Below are 24,228 nucleotides of genomic sequence, written 5' to 3' on the forward strand. Positions count from 1 at the left end.
CATTTATAGCATTACCCTGTAAAATAGTGTGTTTGGTGTGAAAGGATGGCTGATTTTGTTCCCTCGTAGTATTTCCCAGTGCACCCCTAAACAACAGACCAGGACATTCATTAGCAGCTTATACTAAAATTATCAGCAGTAAAATAGTCAACAGTATTCACGCTGATAGCATCATCGTTAGGGTTGAGTGTTAACATCTAAATGAGATGGGGTAAAAATGTAAATTCCAACCCCCAGACTACCATTGCCTCTATTTTACAGGAACAAAAGATATCCTAAGAATTCAGTCTCCAAAAAAAGTAGCTTGTTTTTGCAAAACTACATGGGAGAAGAAAGCCCTTCGAGAAATAGTACCAATGATTATATAGCATGTTGAATCTGTAATTGTTTTCTCTAGATTCAGTACCCATTTGAAGCTGGTGGGTAATGTGGGATATATTTTGTGAGCACAACTTACCTATACATTTATTTAGATTCTTATAAGGCCACTATTAGAATAGTGTATAAGCTCTGGAAGAGAGTGAAAATGCATTGTACATATTTATACAGCACTTCCCATCAAGGCATTTACATTGTGTGTGTGACCTTACTGGTTCTTCCCTACTCAGTGTAGAGAGGGGAGCTAGCAGGCAGGTATGAGAGCAACATGACTGGAGTTGAGGACAGAAACTTGCACAAAGCTCACTGAATAACATTGGCGAGAGGTGACATTTTGGTCAAGAGCAAGTCACTGCTTTTATGAAAAGTGAAGGCTGACCTATTTTCATGATCTTTAATGTGTTGCGGGAGTCAGAGACTCCCCAAAATTCTGCCTAAAAAATTCAGTTTTTCTTTCCATTCCGTACATTTGTAGACAAACTGTTGAATTTTTAAGTTTGTGTTGGCAAAATGACAAAGTGCTTTTCCAGGAAAACGTTGGTAAACTTTTAGGCTCCAATTCTGTCTCCAGTGCACTCACTGCTTTAGCAACTGCACTGTGCACTGGGGAGTTTCGTGGGGGATCCTGGACTAGGGTTGGACTAGATGATCTCCTGAGGTCCCTTCCAACCCTGATATTCTATGATTCTGAGGCAGGCTGGGGCTCCTGCACCAATGGAGGAGTCTGTAGTATTTATATTCCCTTAAACAATTGTTATGGAAAGCATTTTGCTGAAAAATGGACATTTGTGTTAGTGTTTTATCATGTAACTGAAGAAATACTGTCAGTTTGGACAGCTTCTAGATATTTTGGAGGAATTTTTTTTTCATGTTGTGTCTACATCTCTTTCTCCGTTTGCCCTTTCTGGCCCATCTTTAGAACCATAAAATATTCAGAAATGCACAGATTAACATGTATCTGTCGAAAGAGCACTTGAAAAACATGAATTTCATTATGGTTGGCTTGAGAGATCTCTAATTTAGTCTAACTGACTATTTACATTAACGATGTTGGTTATGAGAGTACAGTAACTGGATTGCACAGTAATACAATTTATTTGTAATAGGCTCTGTCTCTCTTCTGTCTTTAGATTGTATTGCCTCCTCACCTGGAAAGAATTAGAGAAAAATTAGCGGAGAACATCCATGAACTCTGGGTTATGAATAAAATTGAACTTGGCTGGCAGTATGGCCCAGTAAGTACCTTTTTAAATTTCACATTCTGTTAATTATTTTCTTATTGTACTGTGTGGTGACACCACTCTGATCATACTGGATTTTCTCCATTGCTAAAACGGAGTAGATTTTAACCTTCTCCCCAATAGTTGGAAACCGACAGTATTCATACAGCCAAAAAGCAAAGCTACTGGGCTAAATCCTGGTGTCCATTAAGGCTGCTTTATGGTAAGTTTTAAAGTCGGTCTAACTGGCAAGGTGTGGATTCCCAGGCTGGTGTAGAAACAGCACATCTGGCTCTTCTTTTTCAACTTGCTCTTGGGCAGGAGACAGTCAGAAGAAAAGAGTGCAATGGAGCACCACGTCTGTGTTGGCTGCAAAACAGTTTTTGGGGGGCAGTGCAGTGCAATGTAAAGCAGCCGTAAGGCTCCTCTAACATGTCAGGGGCATGCTATCATTATCTCCCCCACCATGGGTGTGCACTATCTTCCCTCCCCGATAGAAGTGGAAATCATGGTCATGGAGTCAATGAAGTAAAGACCAGGATTAACTCTTGGATGGACTTCTGTTGGGAAAGTCACTGGGTTGCCAAGGGAATAAGCCATACAGAACCAGTGCTCCTCAGCGTGCCTTGCCTCCCTTGATCAACAAGCACCTGCTAGAGTCCCAGTCTGAGTGTTCATGGAAAAAAATAATTCTGTGGACTCTCAAGGAAAGAGAGTTGCCAGGAAATCTCCAACTGTCCCTCAACCCCTTATGTGAGTTATATTCTTTTTGTGCCTATGTTAAACTATGATTTTATTGTTTATGTATTTCCCTAAACACACTAGGAAAATACAACCTAGATGGAGCTACTATAAGGTGGGTGCATAACTGGTTGGAAAATTGTTCCCAGAGAGTAGTTATCAGTGGTTTACAGTCAAGCTGGAAGGACATATTGAGCGGGGTCCCACAGAGATCAGTTCTGTGTCTGGTTCTGTTCAATATCTTCATCAATGATTTAGATAATGGCATACAGAGCACACTTATAAAGTTTGCGGACAATACCAAGCTGGGAGAGGTTGCAAGTACTTTGAAGGATAGGATTAAAATTCAAAATGATCTGGACAAACTGGAGAAATGGTCTGAAGTAAATAGAATGAAATTCAATAAGGACAAATGCAAAATACTCCACTTAGGAGGGAACAATCAGTTGCACACATACAAAATGGGAAAGGACTGCCTAGGAAGGAGTACAGTGGAAAGGGATCTGGGGGTCATAGTGGATCATAAGCTAAATATGAGTTAACAGTGTAACACTGTTGCAAAAAAAAAAAAAAAGGCAAACATCATTCTAGGATGTATGAGCAGGAGTGTTGTAAGCAAGACAAAATAAGTAGTTATTCTGCTGTACTCCACGTTCATTAGGTCTCAATTGGAGTATTGTGCCCAGTTCTGGGCGCCAGATTTCAGGAAAGATGTGGACAAATTGGAGAAAGTCCAGAGGAGAGCAACATATTCAAAATGCAAAAGTTGTTGTTTTCAAAAAGAAAAAGTACATACAACCTACAAACATACTTTGAACACACAATCTTATTATCAAATAATGTTTACAGTTTGTAGAGCAGAAGAATCTTACAGTCCTATTTTGATTTTACTTCAAGTTTAGAGCGTGGGGGGAAGAAGCTGTGATCCAAGACTAAGTAAATTCAATTCATGACTGAAGCGTGGATTTTCATTGGACCCTGCATTGAGTTCTTTTCCCATGTGGATCTCTATATACCATGAGCAAATTCTGAAACTGAAAGCTTTCAAAATACATTTAAAAAGCGCATCCAATTCTTATCTCAGTGTTCTCTATCTCAAACTGTACAAATGAGTTTCCAATGATTTTGCTCCATGTGGGAGTGAGTAAATCTTTCCATTGTCTGGCCAAAGAACATTATGTAATCCATCTAACCTGAAGAAATATTCCGTGTAGATTCTGTTCATGTTAAAAATCAATAAATGACCTGTTGTATTCAGTTCAGCTTGATAACCATTATCACGGAGTTTGACAGAAAAAATGAAAAGAAATCAGTCAGAAACAATGACTAAAGATATTTTGAGGGTGTTGTGATGTGAAAAAGCTATGGTAAGTAAGTACCATGGCAAATGGTGTCCAGTTCATTTATTGATACATAGGAGATAGTGAGCTGATACTTTCCATATATAAGACAGAGAGAGAGTCTGAGGAGAGAACAAATTTCTTGTTAGCAGTACCACATCTGCGAAAGAACACAGATTTAAAAAAAAATCTGTAGTATTTCATTCTGCGTTTGGACTTATTGTTATGATGTTTCTGCTTTTTTTCATTAAGAAACTTTAATAAAAATTGAAGGGAAAAGCTCCTGGATTTGATGCAACATGGTGGGCCAGGCAATCACTTTAAATATAGTAGATGACTTTTTTCTGAGGTCCAAAAAACTTATTTGGCAGCACCTTCATGCCAACACAACTGTTACAGACTTTCTTATTTTTTAACTGCTATTGCAAATTCAGCATTTTAGACGAACAGATCAGGCTAAGAGTTGGGAACTGATTGTACATGGTTTGCTATCTGCACTTCATTGAGGGCCTTTCTTTTCTTAGAACAAGTAAACAAAAACCTATTTATAGCTTTAAGTAAAAAAATCCAGTTTAAATAATAATATAAATGTTCTCTTTGTGTGTCTATATATATCTTCTTGCTGTATTTTCCACTGCATGCATCCGATGAAGTGGGTTTTAGGCCACGAAAGCTTATGCTCAAATAAATTGGTTAGTCTCTAAGGTGCCACAAGTACTCCTTTTCTTTTTGCAAATACAGACTAACACGGCTGCTACTCTGAAATATAAATATTGTTTTTTAATAGCAATAGTGTAATACTTTGCTTTTGTAGCAAAAAGATCTGAGTGATTTAAAATCATTAATGAAGTTATCTTCACAACAGCCCCATGTGGTAAGTATTATGATCCTAATTTTATAGATTTGAAATAACCTTGAGGCACAAAGAGATAAATGGTCTGATCACGATCCCATGGAAGTCAGTGGTAATTGTACCACTGGTATCAAGGGAGCAGAATACACCTCTGAGATCAGGCCCCTACGTGCTTGTGGCAGTCTAAATACACAAAATATTATGAATATCACAATAACCAATCCACTGCATTTTCTCATTCCCTGGGGGGGAAGTAGTAAATTAAAAATGTGTATTAAAATAATACGAAGGACTTCTTGTTGGGTAAAATATCATATAGTGACATTCTTTTGTTATTTAACAAGGTTCCTGCATAACTGAGGGCTAAATTTTCATTCTCTGTCAAAACACCTGAGTGAACTGGCTTCATATGAGGATCTATTCTGAGATAATGGGATGCTCCTACTTCTCAACCTGAAACCAGTGTGTAGAGCAGTGGCAGATCCACTGTGTGGAGGTTACTGCAGCTGTCAGACTGTAGGGTAGCTGCATCTCATTATACACCTCGGTTCAACTTTTGGCCAGTTGAGTTGTATAGTTGCAGGAGGCACTGGCACATGTCCCTTTCCCTACCTTGGTTTACCTATGGCCATTTAACAAACACTGACATGACCAAATGGAAAATGTTAATCAAGATGCTGCTTCTCAGAGTCTCAAAATTTAAATGACCCAAACAAAAGAAAGTTACTAAGGACCAGACTGTGCTTCCTGGGTATCTGCACACAGAAGGGATCCTCTGCATGGGAATCCCCCACCTTCCATATGGAACAAAGAGTTCAGCCATCTACCTCTAAGGTACCTCCCCTAATCTAGATCCTACAGAAGTGCACAAGGATTGGTAGTTTGGGATGGAGCCAGAAGGATGCACATTGTCCATCTCTTTCAGTCCCTACACAAATGCATGGGAAAGGGTTGCATCCGTATTGTTTTTCATGAAGCCCTGCAAAGATGGCTGCAGCCAAGGGAATCACTGGTAGTGTGGATCCAATGAAGCCATGCTAACAGGGATTGAAAGGGGTTGAATTGTTGCAAGGATGCAGGGCCTTAGAATGAAAGGCACCTGGCCCTCCCAAGGATCTGTTGGGTTTAGGAGTAGGTATTGCAGCTTTTTCCAGCAGGTGCAAGGGCAGTAGAGAGGAGAAGAATCCTCAACTTGTGTTCAGGGATTTTTTTCCCCAGAGCTCTCCCCCCTGGATGTTTCTGCAGAACTGGTGACCTAAATTTTCATGTTTACTATGCCATTTTAAGAGACTGGCATCTGTCAAGAAGCAAAGTTAATTCAAGTTTCAACAACAAACTTGTATGAGTGCCAAAGAAAAAAATATACATCCATTTTCCCCTGCATTCTAGCCCTCTATTGAAAAACTTTTGAACTAAATTTGTTGAGTTAAAAGTACTTTCAGTTCAGCAATTATTGTACTTTTCACTTACACAGCACCTTTTAGCTAATAATTGCAAAGCAAACTTTAATTAATCAAGCCTTGAAACATCCCTGTGAAGTATTATAATCTTTTTATGTATGGTGTAATTGAGACCACAGTGGTTATTGCTTTCTCACTTCAGTGGCAAAGCTGGAAATAATACTCATGACATCTGTCACCCTGTCTATTGTTCTAACTCTTAGGCTCCACTCCCTGATTGAGGCTGATGTCAGAATGAAGCTAAGAATGGAAAGTTTCAGCCTGAAAGGAATATTTTTGGCAAAGCTATAACTGGATGAAATGAAAGGGTTTTGAAAATGACTCCCTTCTTGACTCTACCTCCCATTAATAAGAGTACATTATTTATGTCAATTTTGTATGTGTGCTTTACAGTTTCTGTCTGCTGGTATCCTGCTGGCCATCTTTGAGTCATTTTCTGAAACACAAATTGCCTGAATTAAGAGAAGGGGAGGTTTAGCTTTAACTGAATATCCTTGTTAGTATGGAATATTTTTTTCTGTATTATGCACATCAGTTGAGCCATGTAAGTCCCATACACAAATTTGCACAAACTACTCTGAGAATGGGAACAGACAGTCCCTAAGTGATATTTGAACTGACTTTTTATGGTGCAGTCTGTCAAATTATGCTGAGTTCTATGCAATCCTTAATGTCTTGGTTATCTTTGAATAATATTTTTAAGTCTATTTCAGTATGTTTGTCTCAGTGTGTACCTGTTGTCAACTACTGAATAATATGTACTGATGCTCATGTTTAAAATGTATTACATTTTGGATTTGTCTTATTTACTGAGAGCCAAATTTTGCCAATCTTCCTTAATGATTAATGTTTTATGTTCTGAAATTGGGGCTATTTTTGGATCAAAGAAATACCCTGTTTCGGTGGGGCTGACGATCAGTCCCAAGTTTTGAGGGTCTTTTTTTTTTAATCATTACTATGGTTCTTAAGGCACATTTAAACTCTCTCCCTTATTGTCTTGCAGGTTAGAGATGACAACAAAAGACAACACCCATGCTTGGTAGAGTTTTCAAAGTTGCCAGAGCAGGAACGAAATTATAATTTACAAATGTCACTTGAGACGCTGAAGTAAGTTTCTACCATCTACAGTCTTACAGCAAGTTTTTTTCATGCAACTAAGCAGCTGTGGTGTCATAAATTCTAATCCAATCAATGAAGTTTGTTTATCTGTAGGGTAGTAATACAGAAATGACAAACTATGGTATATTGATGAATAATAGACTTGAGACTAGAAAAGGCCATACTAGCTAAACAAACTGTGGTACTGAAAGTCCATTTCTCAGTCTCCAGGGAATTTGAAACTCTCCAAGGTATTATAATAATAATTATCTCCCTGCCTCAAAGCAACTTCCTATTAGTACTGACTAGCACTGCCTGCTTTGGTATGTTTGAGATTGTCACACCAACACAATGACATTTTGATAATGATGAAAGGACAAGGAGAGCCATTTTCCCCTGGGACAGAAGGTGTGAGAAGTGGGTCCAAAGTGTACCTCACAGAAGTAGGAGGAACCCTTTATTTTTAACGTTGTTTAGTCCTCATTCTTTAGGCACAGTTTTGCAATAAACAGTGATTTGTATTCATGAGAAGCTGGATAAGACTTACTTCAGCATTCTTTATCTGGATGGTTGCCACCACCTCCGACCTGCCGATGAGCACATGCATGTGTGAATTTTACAGACCCTCTCAATTTGGATTGCTAGAGTATTTCAGCTGGTCACTATTGCTCATCCTCCATCTGCAATGTGATGCTGCCACTATATTAATAAGAGACTTTCTTGAAAATTCTCTCCTTACCTGTGATAAAAACCTCATGACTAGGATGTGTATCGGTTTTCCCTATCTCTCTTCTCTGCAGTCTGTTAATTTGTTTTCCAGTTTAAATATATAGCCTTTTTTGTAACCTTAATTTAGAAAAGAGACGACCCTGCAGAATCAACATACATTTTAAGTAGCACTTTGATGGAAATGTTCCTACTTTCCTCTAAGAAAAATATGCTGTGTATATTGAGAGTATGACTCAGTGTATACTCATGGAGTGTAGGTGCAAAGAACTTTTAGGGGGCTTGAAGCATCCTCCCCAGAACAGGTTTTGGAAATACCAGATACTTGGTTAAAATAAATTGCTCTTCAGATACATTTCTATGAGCACTGGTGAAAAATTGTTTCTGGCAAGAATGTTTTGGCTGTATCCACTTATAAGGTGAACTCCATCCAATGCAGGGAAATCAGCCCAACTTTCTGTTCAGCTAGGTGGCAACATTTCAAGAACAGCTCATGGGATTCTCAATCAGTACAGCACTGTCATTTTGATTTCCAAGATAATCTCTGTCCAGTTTGTGAAACTCCAAAAGTGATGCCATCAATTTTGCCTTCAGTCTCAGGGCCAGATTAATTGTTGGATTTATAGAACCATGACATAAACATAGGAAGCCACAGTCTCTCATAACATTTAACGTATACTAATAATATCCCATTGAATACCCATCATGGCTTTTATGGGGTCCTGACATTTTTACAGTCCCAGGTCCTCATAGCCTTCTAATCTGACCCTGGGAAAAAACATAAGTCATTTTGTTTATGTATAATATGAAATTAGTTGTTTTTTATAGTGATATTTTTATTACTCATAATATATAGAATCTGCTAGTTAAGTGAATGGAGGGCCACTGTATAGCAGTTTGCCCACCCTGCCTCTTTAATAAAGCATCTGATTATAGTCCTGCAAGATCCTTACTTTTGTAATACTGGACCTTTCTTAAGCACACACTGTTAGTTGTGTTGTATTATGGTGATTTTGTCATGTAGAAATTTATCCACTAGGGACTAGAATGAGAGTGTCAGACTCTTTTCATTTCTGCTAGTCTACACGAGTGGAAGAATAGTGCATTAATTCACTCTTAATGTCCCCTGTAGTGATTTGAATCTGAAGGTACTTTCAGTGTAGCTTGAATAGTCCTTTAACTGAGTTTTTAAATCTATTAGTACTCAACTTCAATGGGGTGGTGGGAGAAAGAGGGAAAGGAAACATCTTTTTTTTTTTAAGCTTCTTATAACCCTTTACACAACAATGTCATAGTCTTCACATTTTGCATTAGAGTGTTCATTCAAAACTTGAAAGTGCTGTCTTGAGGTTTGAGGAATAGCTCTGCACTTTAATTAATTTTGTGGTTGTTGACAGTTTTCTGCCAGCCTTACTAGATCAAAGATGCAGAAATCAAAAAAGACTTGAATCATATCATCTGCCACATCTTTTCTTCTCGTTATGCTTCTGTTTCAGTATATTTGATAGTATTATGGTACACCTTCACAAATATGAAGTATAAAAATAATATAAACTGTAAAATGTCAAAATTGAAGAATGAGTTGTCCCTGAAAATGGTTTAATATTAAAATATGTTTATTTGGTTTTCATGCTATACTATATACCTTAGTCTGTGAGAGGTCCAAGTGATTTCAGTGGGTCTATGTGAATTGTAAATTTAAGGGTGATTATAATCTGACTCAAGGCCCCAGTTTCCCCTTTCTCCACTTGTGGCTCCCTGATTCAGTGCCAGTTGGTCTGGATGCAAATTAGAGCAGGAAGGCTACTGCTCTAATTTACTCTGCTTGTGTAAGCTGTCTTATACCAGGGAGGATTTGGTGTAGCAGAACTCAGTTTCACCATTCCACCTATGTTACCGGGGGTTCTTTTAATCCAAAGCTCTTGGTAACTTTTCCTGTGTGTGAAGTGGTGTCAGGAAATAAGGAAGGCACGGCCGTCCGACCGATAGATGGCTGGCACAAACAGGACAACACAAGAGTGTTTTCATTTAAAGCTAAACTTTACTTAGTCTCAAGCATTTACACACATCCGCAACAGGTTAGTAAAACACCCCGAACCCTAGATAATTACTGAAGCTGAGTGTGGCCTTCGAGTGGCACCGTGACAGGCTTCCCGCTGGCCAAACTTCTGTCTGCCAGTGGGGACCCCAAGATGCATCCAGAGGGAGTGTCCCAGAAGAGACCCTTCTGAGAAGTGCAGCTACCTCAAACTTTCCCCCCTTATTTATACATTAGTAATACAATGACATATCCCTTAAAGAAAACTTGCTAAGCAAACAGTTTTTAAAGGTCAAGCAAGAGGTTTTCTTTTGATCATCAATTTAACCAGATATGTTTTGTTTTTTTCAACGTGTCCATGCCTTGGGGCCCTGACAAACATTCCCGGGGGCACATATAGACAGACTTCCTATTTTTCTAAAATACATATATCAGCAATTTCAACATTCTTAGCAGGAAGGACGTGGGGTCAAGCCGCCCTGTCTGTGGCACCTGAACCCCCCTGCCCTCCTGCCTTGGTTACGTTAAGGCTGCATGGCCAATTTACGACCTGCTGACTTGGCTACTTTTAGCAATAAGCAGTAGTGGTTCAGTGCTGCCTGCTGACTTGGCTACTGTTAGCAATAAGCAATGGTGGTTTCAGGCATTTTACTGATTTGCCAAAATCTTCCCGTACACTCCTTCCCACAACACACCTCCCCTCCCCTTACATTGGCGATGGTTGGGAGAGCTGGCATAGGAGGTAGATACACTGTTAGCTGTAAGCCAGCAGATGCTCCCTATGGGCATTCTCCAATGGGAATCTCCAGCTGGTGGCTTTAGTGAAATGGAGAATCTGGGTCTTAGTGTCTAGTCTTACCCTGGATAGGAGAAAGTGATGTGATTAAAGGGTTGAGCCTCTTGTCTAATATACACATTTATACACTATGAAATACTGTATTGGTGATTGACAAGTAAGTCTTCAGCTATCAGTGAGTTATTTGTGCAGTGTCAGAATATTTTTGCACATGCAAGTTGGAGGCAATGTAGAAGACAGAGCCCCTTGTCCTGGATTAAATTTCTGTTTTCTGAGGGTCAGTGGTATAACTCAGTTCATCATCTAGTCTTGTATTGTGCATCAACAATTGAAAATAGTGTTAATAAGTTCTATTTCAGAGCTTATTTTTTTCTTTTTGATACTAAAAACAAATACGAATTTATGGGACTGAGCGTAAGTTTTAAAAAATAGACCAACAAACATAATTCCTTATTGAAAAATAACCAATAGAAAATTTGGGTTCATAATAGATAACAATACTATTTATTTTTCATACAGTAGAAAAAATAAGATTTAAGAATCAGTTGAAGCATATGATCCATCTGCAAGGAGAAATAAATATGGTATTGCATAACACCCTGAGCAGCAGTATGCACCGGAGAGTAAAATCAAGAAAGAATGGTATAACTAGAATCAGCCCAAATCAAACCTTCCATCCCAAGCCCTTTGAGTGATGGGAAAATTGGGATCTCAATCCCGATTTCAGATCTCTTGGGTCTCTCTTTTAATCAGTCTGAGCCAAAGTTATGGATAAAAACACCCTCAAATTCGGGGAAAGTTCTAATCTGGGTCCAAACTTGAGGACTTGTACACTTCTGTAGTTTTAAGAGAACTGAAACATATCCAGCCATCTTAGTAAAAGCAAATTTGTAACTCTGACACTGGAAAAATTAGGGTCTGACACTTACCCCTCTAATATCAGCTAAAATATTTTCTAGCACAGATAAGCCCACTGGTTGCCAATTAAAATATCTGAAGTCTCTCTTCCTAAAAGAATCACATTTTAAAGAAGACAGGTGACATTTTCTGATGTTTTTCCTTTCATATCATCTTAGAAATGAACACAGCCTAAAAAGATGTTGACTGAGAGCAGTGATCCCACTAGTAAATTGTCAGTACTTAAAAGGGAGACGTTCCTGCCCTCAAACTGCGTGATAAAAGTCAATAAAATATATCTATCTGAACTTTTACAGCATATTATAATGTAAAACAACAGTCATTCAGTCTATCACAAACGTGTTGGTCTTTCCTCAGTTGATAGCTGTAGGCTAACAATAACAACAAGAAAATGGAATCACAGTTTTTGGCAAACCAGAACAAAAACTGTGGAGCCTTAGATTGTACGCATTGTCCTCACAAGGCAACGTATGATCATTTGTAGGCCTGTGGATTTGAATAACCTGTCTGTTCAGCCTGTGATAGAGGACTGTAAAGTGCTTCAGTAGAGGTTCGATTACATCAGATAAAATGGTCATGGCGTAGGACAATGTTGTCCAGCCTTTTCAGGTTGATGACCATTTATTCAAAGAAAAAAAATTCAGGACTCCTTTAAATTTACTATAAAAGTAATTATAAAAATGTATCAGTGATAAACCTGTATAATTCACTTGTGTGTAGATTTTGAGAGATGGATGGAGAATATTTAATCTTGAAGGATAAAGGTGTGTGGAAAGCAGGCAGAGTAGTGAAGTTTTCATTTTTTTAGCTCGTACTAAAAATTTCAATGACTCATGACCCCTCCGATTTCCTTCTGTGATACCTTTGGGGGTTGTATTCATTGGCTGAGTAAAAACTTGTGTATTCATTGGATGAGTAAAAACTTGTGTATGTTATATAACATGCCGCTGCAGAAGTTTATTTGGTTCCATGCTGAAAAAAGTGTAGTGGTGTTGTTTCAAAACAATAGCATTTAAAAATCAAACATTTTCTAAAGAAATAAACTGAATGCACCTTCCTAGAATTTCTGATCTTTGACTCCTGCTAGTATTTGATCCTTTGATCTGACAAGGGTACCATCTTTTTTTTAAAAGCCAAAATGGGAGTCCCACTTAAAAAAAGAAAGTTAAAAATAGAGTATCAGTACGCTGTTTGGCTTGGCCAGAGTCTGAGATCACTGCAGAGGTAGTATACTCTGTCTCTTCGGGAAAGGAACACCTTGTTTCATTCGTCCACCAAGTTCTCTGGCATATCAAAGGAGCAGTATTGACACTACCTGGAGGAAACAACCTATCGTCCTCCTTTTCGGAAGTGAAGTCAGTGTTGCATGGACTCCTTGATTATGAGTTGGGAGAAAATAAGAGTTGCTAATTGTCTCAAGACATCAGGAAATACAAAAAGAATGACAGTTTATAGTCATGATTTTTAGATGGTATATTGAAAAAATTCAGAAGGCTATACCAATCTATTCAGAGTCAATTTACAGCTGTGCGTATTATATTTATATTGTATTTAACTCAAAAGAGAGTATTTATTATCTGCTCTGCTTACCTGAGGAGCCTTTTCTGGAATGTGTATGGAAACAGAAATGTACTTGACCAATATAATTTTTTACTTTTAATAAACATTTTTTGGGGGGGTGGGAGGGGAGGAGTTTTTCATCCAACTATCTTAGTCAGATGTATTTGAAACTTTTACCCATATGACAGCTCCTTTCTAATAACAAGTCTGATCTAACATTTTAAATAGGCTACTTAGAAGTATCCTAATAAAGTTTTCCAACAGTACACAGAAGTGTATAACACACACCTCAAAAGAAGTGTGGTAAGAATCTTTACATAAAAAAGGAATTTTATGTTGTAGTTCTTGTAGGCCTAATTTGACATAAGGGTCCTGTTCTGTATATCTGATAACAGAAACCAATATATAAAAGTGACAGTTTATCACTGGTTTTGCCTTCCAGAACCCTGTTGGCATTAGGTTGTCATGTAGGAATTGCTGATGAATATGCTGAAGAAAAAGTGAAAAAACTGAAACTTCCTAAGAAGTAAGTCAAAATTCAAACACATCCTTTTTATTTTGTTTTATTGTTTAATGAGGGAAGAAGAGTTGAGGAGACTGAGTTCTAATAAGTGTGTGTGGAGGAAAGGTAGGGAGGGAAGAGGGAGAAGAGAAAATACTAACTGTAGTCCACAGGAGTCAGCATGTAGTGACATTCTGACTGTGATCTTCAGCTTTTTGGGTTGGAAATGTATTACAGACCTTCTTCATCTACTTTGATTTTGTATTTGGTACCCAGAAAATAAGTGAATAAAACATGGGTCCAAGCATACCATTGCACTGCATGTACGTCATGCATGTTCATATTACCAACTATCATCACAAGACTTTCTTTGGGTCTTGTGCTCCTAACTCATTAGGTGTTTTTCAAAATCCCCTCATATACATACATATTCAGTAAAAGCTTTTTTTATCCAGGATGTTGGGGGAATGTGGGGTTAACTAAGAGGCAAGGAGTTTGGATGTGGGGGGGGTGGTGCGGGGTGCTGGATCCGGGGGATGCTCACTTTGGGTGGTTCCCCACAAGTGGCAACCTGTCTCTGGGTTGTTCCTAGGTGGAGGCGCAGTTAGGCGGCTCTGCGCGCTGCCGCCACCCTGCCCCGAGCGCTGGCTCCGCAGCTCCCATTGGCTCTTGCAGGTGGAGGCTAACTGTGTCTCCGCCTAGGAACAGCAGGGACAGTTTGCTGCTTGTGGGGAGCCGCCTGAGGTGAGCACCCTCAGATCTGGCACCCCAACCCCCGCACCCCAACCTCCTGCCCCAAGCTCCTTCCCGCACCCAAACTCTGTCCCAGAGCCCACGCACTGCACACACACACCCCCATGCCCCAGCCCCGCACACCCTCCCGCACGCCGAACCCCTCGTGGCTGTTCCTCCGCCTAGGAGCAGCAGGGACATGTCGCTGCTTCTGGGGAGCCACACGGAGCCAGATATGTTTTTTATACTTATTTTCTGGAGTCAAGAAAATAAAATTTAAGGGGATGAAGGACTATAATTTCTAACTCAAAAAGATGATCACAGTTAGAATGTCACTACCCGCTGACTCCTGTGGGCTACAGCTAGTTTCTTTGCAAGAATAAAGAAAGAAAAATAAGGAATTGGATAAACTTCCTCAAACTCTTCTTCAGTAATGGCATTCTGAAAAAGGGGGAGTTAAGACTAACTAAGGTGCATATACAATATCTAAGTAACAGGAAATCGTACTTGGTAATACAAGAACTATGCCACTCTGTCCATGACAATGTTCAGTGTTTTTGAATTCCATTGGACTGGAGATCATAACTTCATTGCCTCTGAAAAAAACAGAGGTCCCAACAAATGACCCTTTAAATTGAGATGTGGGCAGAAAAAAACCTAAAAAAAATATATTCTAAAGAAAATTAATAGTAAAATAATATTACTGTGACAGTTCCTGTTGACGTCAAGATACAGTTGTGTCTGACTAAGAACTCAGTAAGGACTTCAGGTTTAGGAGCTAGCTATGTTGGTGTTAGGTTGGACTACATTCTGTATCAGGTTTATTTTGGGCCTTCTGAAGAAATCTTGAATTAATCTGACCATCATTTTAATTTACCTGCTACAACACTTGAAAATGATAACAGTTGTGATAGAGATACGGTTTCTGTACCCAACTAGTAGAATTCATTGAAACTCTGCCAAAACATTAGGAGCTACTAGTAAGCAACAAGGATTTCTGTATTAAAGTGGAAGAAGAGGTCACTGCTGTATTATGATGGCTTGAAGAATAAGGATCAATTCATATGTGCCTAGACTTACTGACTTCCCTTCTGGTAGAAAATACAGATGAGCGAATTCTTCTGTCAGTTATAACCATGCAATCACAATGAAGTCAGTGGTCTTCCCCAATGAACTCAATTTAACCCTTGGGGTGGTACATTGGTTTTATAGCGCACAATCACGTAGCCATTCAACATGCAGAACTCCCCTGATTTCAGTGGCTACAGGATGAGTAGATCAGGTTAATAGCATGATCACTTACAAAAGCTTGTAAGGAATTGCCACTTGTTATGGGCCACTAGGCACTCAAAATGTTCAAACTTCACGCAAAATACATGAAATGAGTTGCTACTCTGGATTGATCTGACTAGTTGAGAAATGTAATACATAGTTGGGGTTCACTGAGCATATGAGGATGGAAAATGGCCAATGAAACATGGTTAGATACAAAAGTAATATCTGGTGAAGTTGTGGTGATTCTGAAATGTGTGCAAATCTATATAAAACTCAATGATGCACTGAGACTTGAGCCATGTTGGAAAAATCATGTTACCATAGCTAGAATGGCTGGATTAAGATTATCCAGATTGATAGAAAGATTCATTCACCTGTTCTGGACGCTTTTAAAAGTTTTATGATTACTGCAGCAACACAATTTTAACATGAAGGTACCATGCCACAAAGACACCAGATGAAGCCAACAGGTGTCAGCACGTGGTGACATTCTGATTGTGTTCTTCTGCTTTTTGTATTGGAACAATGACATTTCTTTTATATTCCTTTAAATTTTGTTTCTGGAGTCCAGAAAATAAATGTGTAAAACATGGACCCAATTCCCACGACTTCAAATATTAATTCTGGACAAGTATAGTCACACTACAAAGACAATACTAAACCCACTCCATCCACTCTCTCGCAAAATGGACCCACTTTGTTACTGGGAAACAATGGCCACCACAACAGAAAGCTTGTGGCCTATCGCAGGAAATGTTACATATGCTCTGCTCTGTGATGCTGTCAAAGCTTGGTTGCACTTGTAAACTCAGTTTTGGTAGACTTTTGCTAAACCTGTACTGTTTTCCAGATGTAAGGTCCTTTTATCCAGTCAAGAAATAGTGTAACTGTAATGACCAGGAAGCTATCCACCTGCAATATTTTGATATACAATTTGTCTGCTAGTTTTTGTGAATAAAGTTTATGTGGAAGCAGGATTAGTGCAGTCCTACAGCAACAATAATGTGATTTTAATAAAGCTCTCTTCTATGTAGTGGAATACTAGCATTTTTGTAGACTCTGCTTGGCTGACTCAGTCATCTTTCTAACAATGGTGTGGTCACACCACGTGGAGTAAAAAAGCCAGTTTGACTACTTTTTTCTATAAAATAATACTATAGTGCAGTGGTCCCCAACTGGTAGGTCGTGTTCAACTGGTCGATCCCAGAGCCTCTGACAGTCAGTTGCAGTTTCTGGCTGCTAAAAGTCCAGTTGCACAGCAGAGCTAAGGCAGGCTCCCTGCCTGCCCTGTCCCCATGCCTCTGTCAGAAGTGGCCAGCACGCCTCTGTGGCCCCCGGTGGTGGTGGGGGTTTAGGGGTCTCTGCCTGCTGCTCCTGCCTGCAAGCACCATTCCTGAAGCTCCCGTTGGCCAGGAATGGGGAACTGCGGCCAATGGGAGCTGCGGAGGCGGTGCCTGCAGGGAGGGGCAGCGTGTGGAGCCACACACCTCCCCAGGAGCCGTAGGGGCATACTGGCCACTTCTGGGAGTGGTGAGGGGCCAGGGCAGGTAGGCAGCCTGCCTTAGCCCCACTGCGCCACTGCCTGGGAGCTGCCCGATGTAAGCGCTCCCCAGCGGGAGCCCGCACCCCTACGCTAGCCCAGAGCCCCCTCCCAGAACTAGCACCCTGTACCCCCACCTGCACCCCAACACTCTGCCCCAGCCTAGAGTCCCCTCCTTCACACAAACTCTCTCCTAGACTCCACACTCTGCATCTCCTTCTGCACCTCAACCCCCCGCACCAGGATCAGCCTGGAGCCCCCTCCCACACTCTGAACCCCTTGGCCCCAGCCCAGAGCCTGCAGCCCTTCTGAGCCCCAACCCCATGCCCCAGCCTGGTGATAGTGAGTGAGGGTTGGGGAGAGTGAGCGATGGAGGAAGGGAGGGCGAGGCCTCAGGGAAGGGGCAGGGCTTTCAGGAAGGGGCAGGGTAGATCCTGGGTTGCACTTAAATTCAAAGTGTGATCTTGTGCGTAAAAAGGTTGGAGACCACTGCTATAGTCACAGTGTAATAGATTGCATGACAGCTAGAAGTTTGGGGACATTTTCTTTCATCTGTATCACTACTTTCACATTCAGCCTAAGCTAATACCTTCCATTCATGCTACAGTATTTAAGGGTTTTGACCTTACCTGTGCAAAACTTCCCTTAATTTCAATGGGAGATCTGTTTAAAGGTTTGTCTAGACATGTAAATTAATCTGGAATAAGGTTGGATGTAAATTTAAAATGGATTAAATATTCCTGATTCACTCCATGAAGACACCCTTATTGTAGGACATGTGCATTATTCAGAATTAGTTTAACCCAGAAAGTGGAATTAAGGATTAAAGCATCTAGTTAATCAGCAATAGCTTTGTAGTTAATCAGTAGTTAACATGTAGTTAATCAGTAACAGCTATTCTGGAATAACTCCTCATATAGACAGACCCTTAGATGTGCAAAATTAGACTCAAAGAAATGACAAATGATTCAGAAGTTGGATCAGTTGGGCCAAGTCCTGCATAGAATCATAGAATATTAGGTTGGAAGAGACCTCAGGAGGTTATCTAGTCCAATCCCCTGCTCAAAGCAGGACCAACACCAACTAAATCATCCCAGCTAGGGGTTTGTCAAGCCAGGCCTTAAAAATCTCTAAGGCTGGAGATTCGACAACCTCCCTAGGTAACCCATTCCAGTACTTCACCACCCTCCTAGTGAAATAGTGTTTCCTAATATCCAACCTAGACCTCCCCCACTGCAATTTGAGACCATTGCTTCTTGTTCTGTCATCTGCCACCACTGAGAACAGCCTAGCTCCGTCCTCTTTGGAACCCCCCTTCAGGTACTTGAAGGCTGCTATCAAATCCCTCCCCCCACTCTTCTCTTCTCCAGACTAAATAACCCCAGTTCACTCAGCCTCTCCTCGTAAGCCATGTGCCCCAGCCCCCTAATCATTTTTGTTGCCCTCTGCTGGACTCTCCAATTTGTCCACATCCCTTCTGTAGTGAGGGGACCAAAACTGGACACGGTACTCCGGATGTGGCCTCACCAGTGCCGAATAGAGGGGAATAACCACTTCCCTCGATCTGTTGGCAATGTTCCTACTAATACAGGCCAGTATCCCATTGGCTTTCTTGGCAACAAGGGCACACTGCTGACTCATCTCCAGCTTCTTGTCCACTGTAATCCCTAGGTCCTTTTCTGCAGAACTACTGCTTAGCCGGTCGGTTCCCAGCCTGTAGCGGTGCATGGGATTCTTCCTTTCTAAGTGCAGGACTCTGCACTTGTCCTTGTTGAACCTCATAAAATTTCTTTTGGCCCAATCCTCCAATTTTTCTAGGTCACTCTGGACCCTGTCCCTACCCTCCAGTGTATCTACCTCTTCCCCCAGCTTAGTGTCATCTGTGAACTTGCTGAGGGTGCAATTCATCCCATCATCCAGATCATTAATAAGATGTTGAACAAAACTGGCCCCAGGACCGACCCCTGGGGTCCTCTGCTTGATACTGGCTGCCAACTAGACATCAAGCCATTGATCACTACCCTTTGAGCCTGACATTTGTGAGCAGTCTCACTAAAGTCATGTGCATGAGTGTGAGGTGAACAGGTGAACTACCCATGGAATCCTTTAGACCCTTTTTAATATTGCTTTATCCCTTATGTCACTCTTTCTTCAGTTCTTCACTTTCATTTTAATCTTTTAAAATGCTTCCAGCATCTCATACATATGCCTTCCAAAGTGGAGTTTCCTGGACAGTGTAATGTATGCATCCTAAATATCCATCTCTTCATTTGTACATAACTGTTCATTGTATTATTTTCCAAACTATTTCTTTATCTGTAAGACTAATTTGTAAAGATTTTAGTAAAACTATTCTTAAAAATAATTGGGACAAAATGAAGTTGCATATTATGAGGATATATGTCTAATGTAAATCTTTACATCTCAGCTAAAGATGTCATGTCACTGGTGAACTAACAGTCTCCTCTCCAGACCACATAATGCATATTACTGAGTATTTTCTCCTTAAAAGGTTCTGTGTTCTCAACTAAAACTTTTTAAGATGGTCCATTTGACATTTTGACTGAAATCTTTATGGTTCCAATCCTGTGAGATGCCAAAGTGTCCTTACTTTCCATTGAATTAACTGGGAGTTGACAATACTCAGCACCTTGTAGGACTGATCTCTAAGTGGGAAACTGTCAGGCTTGCTTGTTATTTCACAGGGAACCTTCTCCTAGTTATACATTTCTCTGTGTGCTTGCAAGCTTGAAAATGTTATTTCAAAATTAAGGGACTAGATTCTACCCTTAGATAAAAAAAAAAATTACCATTAACTTCACTGGCGACTGTCCAGGCAGAGAGTTTTCTGGTATATTTGCTGTATGTTGATCAAGGAAACATCTGAGAGAGTCATGATGCAAAACACAAACCAAACGGTTGATTAGATCTTATTTTGTAAAACAAAGGTAGCTCAAATAAAAAACTTTTAACACTGTGTCAAACTCTCCCCTTAGGTACACATTTAACATTTCTATAGAGAGGATTATCAGAAATTGTGTTCATTTACACCTCTGGAAGCCCATTGGCTCAGTAGGGTTACACAGTGAGATTGAGAGCAGAAATAGTTCCAGTAAGACTTGTGTGCATGTATCTGAATATAATCTGGCCCATTTTAAATGGTTGTTTTGTTGTACTATTCATTTGTACCTCAACAGTCTTCTGGTTTTAGGTTTCTTAGCTTACTTCATGAATAGGCTCATTCCAATAGATCAGTGGTACAGTATTATTAATGTTAACTTGGCTTCTGTAACTGTTTTGGATATCGAGATATACGATTAGTGTAACATTTTGTGCATTTGGCTACTAATGACAAAAATATCATGATTCCCCTGTGAGGCTCAAAGAAGAATAAACTCAAGTAGTTACTTTAATATTATTTTTTGTTCATTTTGTTTTTCATATTTAACTATTTTAAACTTAATTCTTTTTCACGTGCTTCTGTCTCATAATGATTCTGGACAGGAGGATGGTAGTGTTTCACATTATGATCAATGTAGGTTGAGTAGATACTCAATGTACATTCTCATGGGTGGTAATCTATGCTTGAAGGTGGATGGATGCTCACAGAATAGTCACCCTGCCAGAATGGCCAAACTCAAGTCAAAAGAAAATTATAATAATTGGATATGCTGTAGTGATTTTTCTGTTAGCTCCTTGAGCTCTCACAACAGTTTGTGGTGTAACAGGTTTTATTGTAACTTGTTTGTTTATCTTTGGGGTATTTTTCCTATCTTATCTTTCAGGATCAAACTTGCCTTCAGTTATGGCCATGGTGTGCATGGTTGTTTTGTTGAAAGAGCAATTTTGCCACCATTTGGAGAGATACATGCCTCCTATTTTATTCTCTCTCTAATTCCGAAGTCACTACATGCTGTCTAGTTACTCCACTGTGTGTTTCTAAGAGTATGTCTTCACTACCCGCCGGATCGGTGGGCAGCGATTGATCCAGCGGGGGTTGATCTATTGCGTCTAGTGTAGACACAATAAATTGACCCCTGAGCGCTCTCCCATTGACTCCCGTACTCCAGTTCGGCGAGAGGCGCAGGCAGAGTCGACGGGGGAGTGGCAGCAGTCGACTCACCGCGGTGAAGACACCACGGTAAGTCGATCTATGTACGTCAACTTCAGCTATGTTACTCACTTAGCTGAAGTTGCATAACTTAGATTGAACCCCCCCCCACACACACCCCCCGCAGTGTAGATCAGGCCTAAGATTTATAGATTGAGTCAGGGATGTAGGTGATTATCAGCAAAGTTCCCATTCCTCTCGCAGAGCTTTGTAGAGTTAAAGGTCACAGAAATGGGAAGAGTTGTCTTATGGCCAAAGCACAAGACTTGGGAGCCAAGAGGGGTGGGTTCTATTGCTGGTGCTGTCACAGAATTCCTGCGTGACCCTGAGCAAGTTACTTAGGGCCTTTTTCAGAGAGATGTAACAAACAAGTTGCAATAAAACCTGTTACACCACAAGAAACTCCCGCTGACTTCATTTTGAGATGAGTGTGGTCAAACCACTCTGTAAACCAGGTACTTAATTCTATACGCTTTGTAAAACTGCCTAAATACCTCTCGATGGTGTTGTGAGCTTAATTCATTAATGTTTATAAGCCACTTTTGAGTCCCTTTAATGGAAGGTGCTGCACAAGTCAGAAGTGTAATTAAAGAATGTATTGTTATGCTAGAGCATATTGATGGCTGCCAGCAAGCATGTCTTTGGTCTGTGGGCAATCACATACCTCACTGAAACTGGTGGGTGTACTAGCCACCGTTCAAAGAAACAAATAAGGTCTTTTATGGAGTAAGAATCTCCATATGCAGTAGGATAGCTGAAATAGTAGAAATCATGCAGAAAGTGCTGGGCCACATGGGAAGAACCAACTGAGGGAAAACAAGAGGGGTTTCCCTGGGACATATTGCAGTCACAGTGGCTGGGATAATGATTAGTGGAGATGGGTGTGCGTGTGTGTGTTTTTCAGAAACAGAAAGCAAAGGAGAAGCAAGCGGACAGCAAGAGAAGCAGTGTGAGTGTGGCTGTGTGAGGAAGCTAACAGAGGGGATTTCTTTTGGGCAGAGTGCTCACTGAAGAGGCAAGCTTGGAAATTGCAAGCAAGGAAAATGCCTCCTGTTTGTTCTTATTGGATTCAGGAAAACAGGACTTTATGTATGTTCTTTGTAAATAAACAGGACTGCACCAAAGAAATACCTGACTTGTATAATAAATTTCTCCATCGAGGCCCCAAATATTGACTACCCACTTGGGAAAAGGGGCAAAACTTTTGTTCTTTTATGTAATTAGTGCAATTCAAATACAGGCACATAACACAAAACTGCATGTATATCTGAGGGCAGATTTTAGACATTAGTGAGGTAGATCCATACTATCTTTGACTTTGCTCCATGGTTTTCATTTTAAAATATCCATTTGCTCTCTGGCCTGAGCTCCTGGAGTTGGTTTAAAACCCACATGACAAATCCTGTGCTCAGTGAAAACATTTACATCCCATTAAAATCAGTTTGAGGGCCAGAATTTGGATCCCATGTTTTCTGACTTTCCCACTCTGATGTCATTATTGGAGGGCGGTATCAGTAATGGCATACCGATGCAGCTGATATTCTCACTTTTAAGTGATATGTAGATAATTTATGCTCTTTTATGAAACATTAAAGAGTTTCTATTCTTTCATATAGAGCTAGTGTAACCACAAGATCTTTAATAGATCTTACAAATATCTGTGCAATTATTTTTACCTTATGCAGGTTGAGTATCTATTTTCTGAGTAGTTACAGAAAACTGTGAAAAACGTATGATCAGCCACCTCTTTTTCTTGATGAAAGAAAATTGCCATTTGTCCTACTCAGTCTTCTGTAGTCAAGTACTGCATTTTCAAATACTTTGGGGAGGCCCCGCAAAGCACTGCTTGGCGAATCTGTTTTCCCAAATGCCTGCTTATTCATCAAGTCCAATCTGGTAGATGGTAGTGGCAGGAGATCCGGGAGGGTCCATGAGTCCCCGTCTCTGGAGATGCTGGGAGGCAAAAGGTGGCATGACATTTGGGATTTAGTGTCTCTTTGGAAAAGAGCAGAAGATGTACATGGGCAAGCGGTGATGCAATGACATGAATATTATTTATGCTGGCATTTAGTGAAAGAGTGACAAATATTCCTGAAGACTTATTTTGAACATTCATTTTTAGTGCAACACAGGTTCTTTAAATACTACTCACTGAGAATAATTTTGTCATTTGTTTTCCTAAAAAGTGGGTAAACCTATACAATATATAAATTATGTACACTATTAAATATGTAGACTATTTAACTATCTCAGATACTATAAATGATTGCTACAATTTTCCTTAACCATGTTGCCATCACTGAGACTTCATTGTTGAGACACACAATGAGGGGAAAATGCCTGGTCCTCTACAAGACAAGGACAAATTGAAAGGAAAGACAAAGGGAACTATATTTGAAAATTCACTCCCTTGTCAGCTTCTAAAGACATGCTCACAACAAAACACATTCTTAATATTTCTCTGTGCAGTCAACTGAGATTTTCCCATTTTGTTGTGAGGTGATTGAATAGCAGATTTAGAAATGGAGTTTACAGCTAACGTCCCCTGAACTTGGTCATAAATTGCATATGTTTCCCTTATATCATTTGCAACGTAGTGACTTTTCAGCTCCATTTAACTTGATTCGTGCTAAAGCTCTAGGTACAACTCAAAGGAGAAAACCGGTGTCATGTTTAGTTACACAGATTTTTTTTTCACTGACATGCACAGCATTTTTTCATAGGCACAATCAACAACATTCATGTTTTTCTGAGAAAATAAACAGAATACTATCTCATTTTTTGTATGACTAAAGACAGATTAAATAGAAATTAATTTTAAAATATACTGCTAGTCATATCTTGCACTTGTGATGTGTGTGTGTCACATACTTTATGTCAGAAAATAAGTATAAAATATAAAAATACAGTAGAAAAACACAAAAGCTCTTTGACATTTAA

The 24,228-nt window shown here is 39.9% G+C and overlaps 1 protein-coding gene across 2 annotated transcripts in view; it reads left to right on the forward strand.

Moving 5' to 3' along the window:
• Positions 1-24,228, forward strand: part of RYR2 (ryanodine receptor 2) — a 699,456-nt gene that overhangs the window by 366,337 nt on the left and 308,891 nt on the right. For both annotated transcript variants that reach the window (XM_043544343.1, XM_043544344.1), the window contains 3 exons: positions 1,509-1,613; positions 6,996-7,099; positions 13,571-13,654. In XM_043544343.1, the coding sequence (XP_043400278.1) occupies positions 1,509-1,613; positions 6,996-7,099; positions 13,571-13,654 (293 nt within the window). The remainder of the gene's footprint in view (positions 1-1,508; positions 1,614-6,995; positions 7,100-13,570; positions 13,655-24,228) is intronic.

This window comes from Chelonia mydas, chromosome 3 (genome assembly GCF_015237465.2).
Source record: "Chelonia mydas isolate rCheMyd1 chromosome 3, rCheMyd1.pri.v2, whole genome shotgun sequence".
NCBI classification, from domain to species: Eukaryota; Metazoa; Chordata; order Testudines; family Cheloniidae; genus Chelonia; species Chelonia mydas.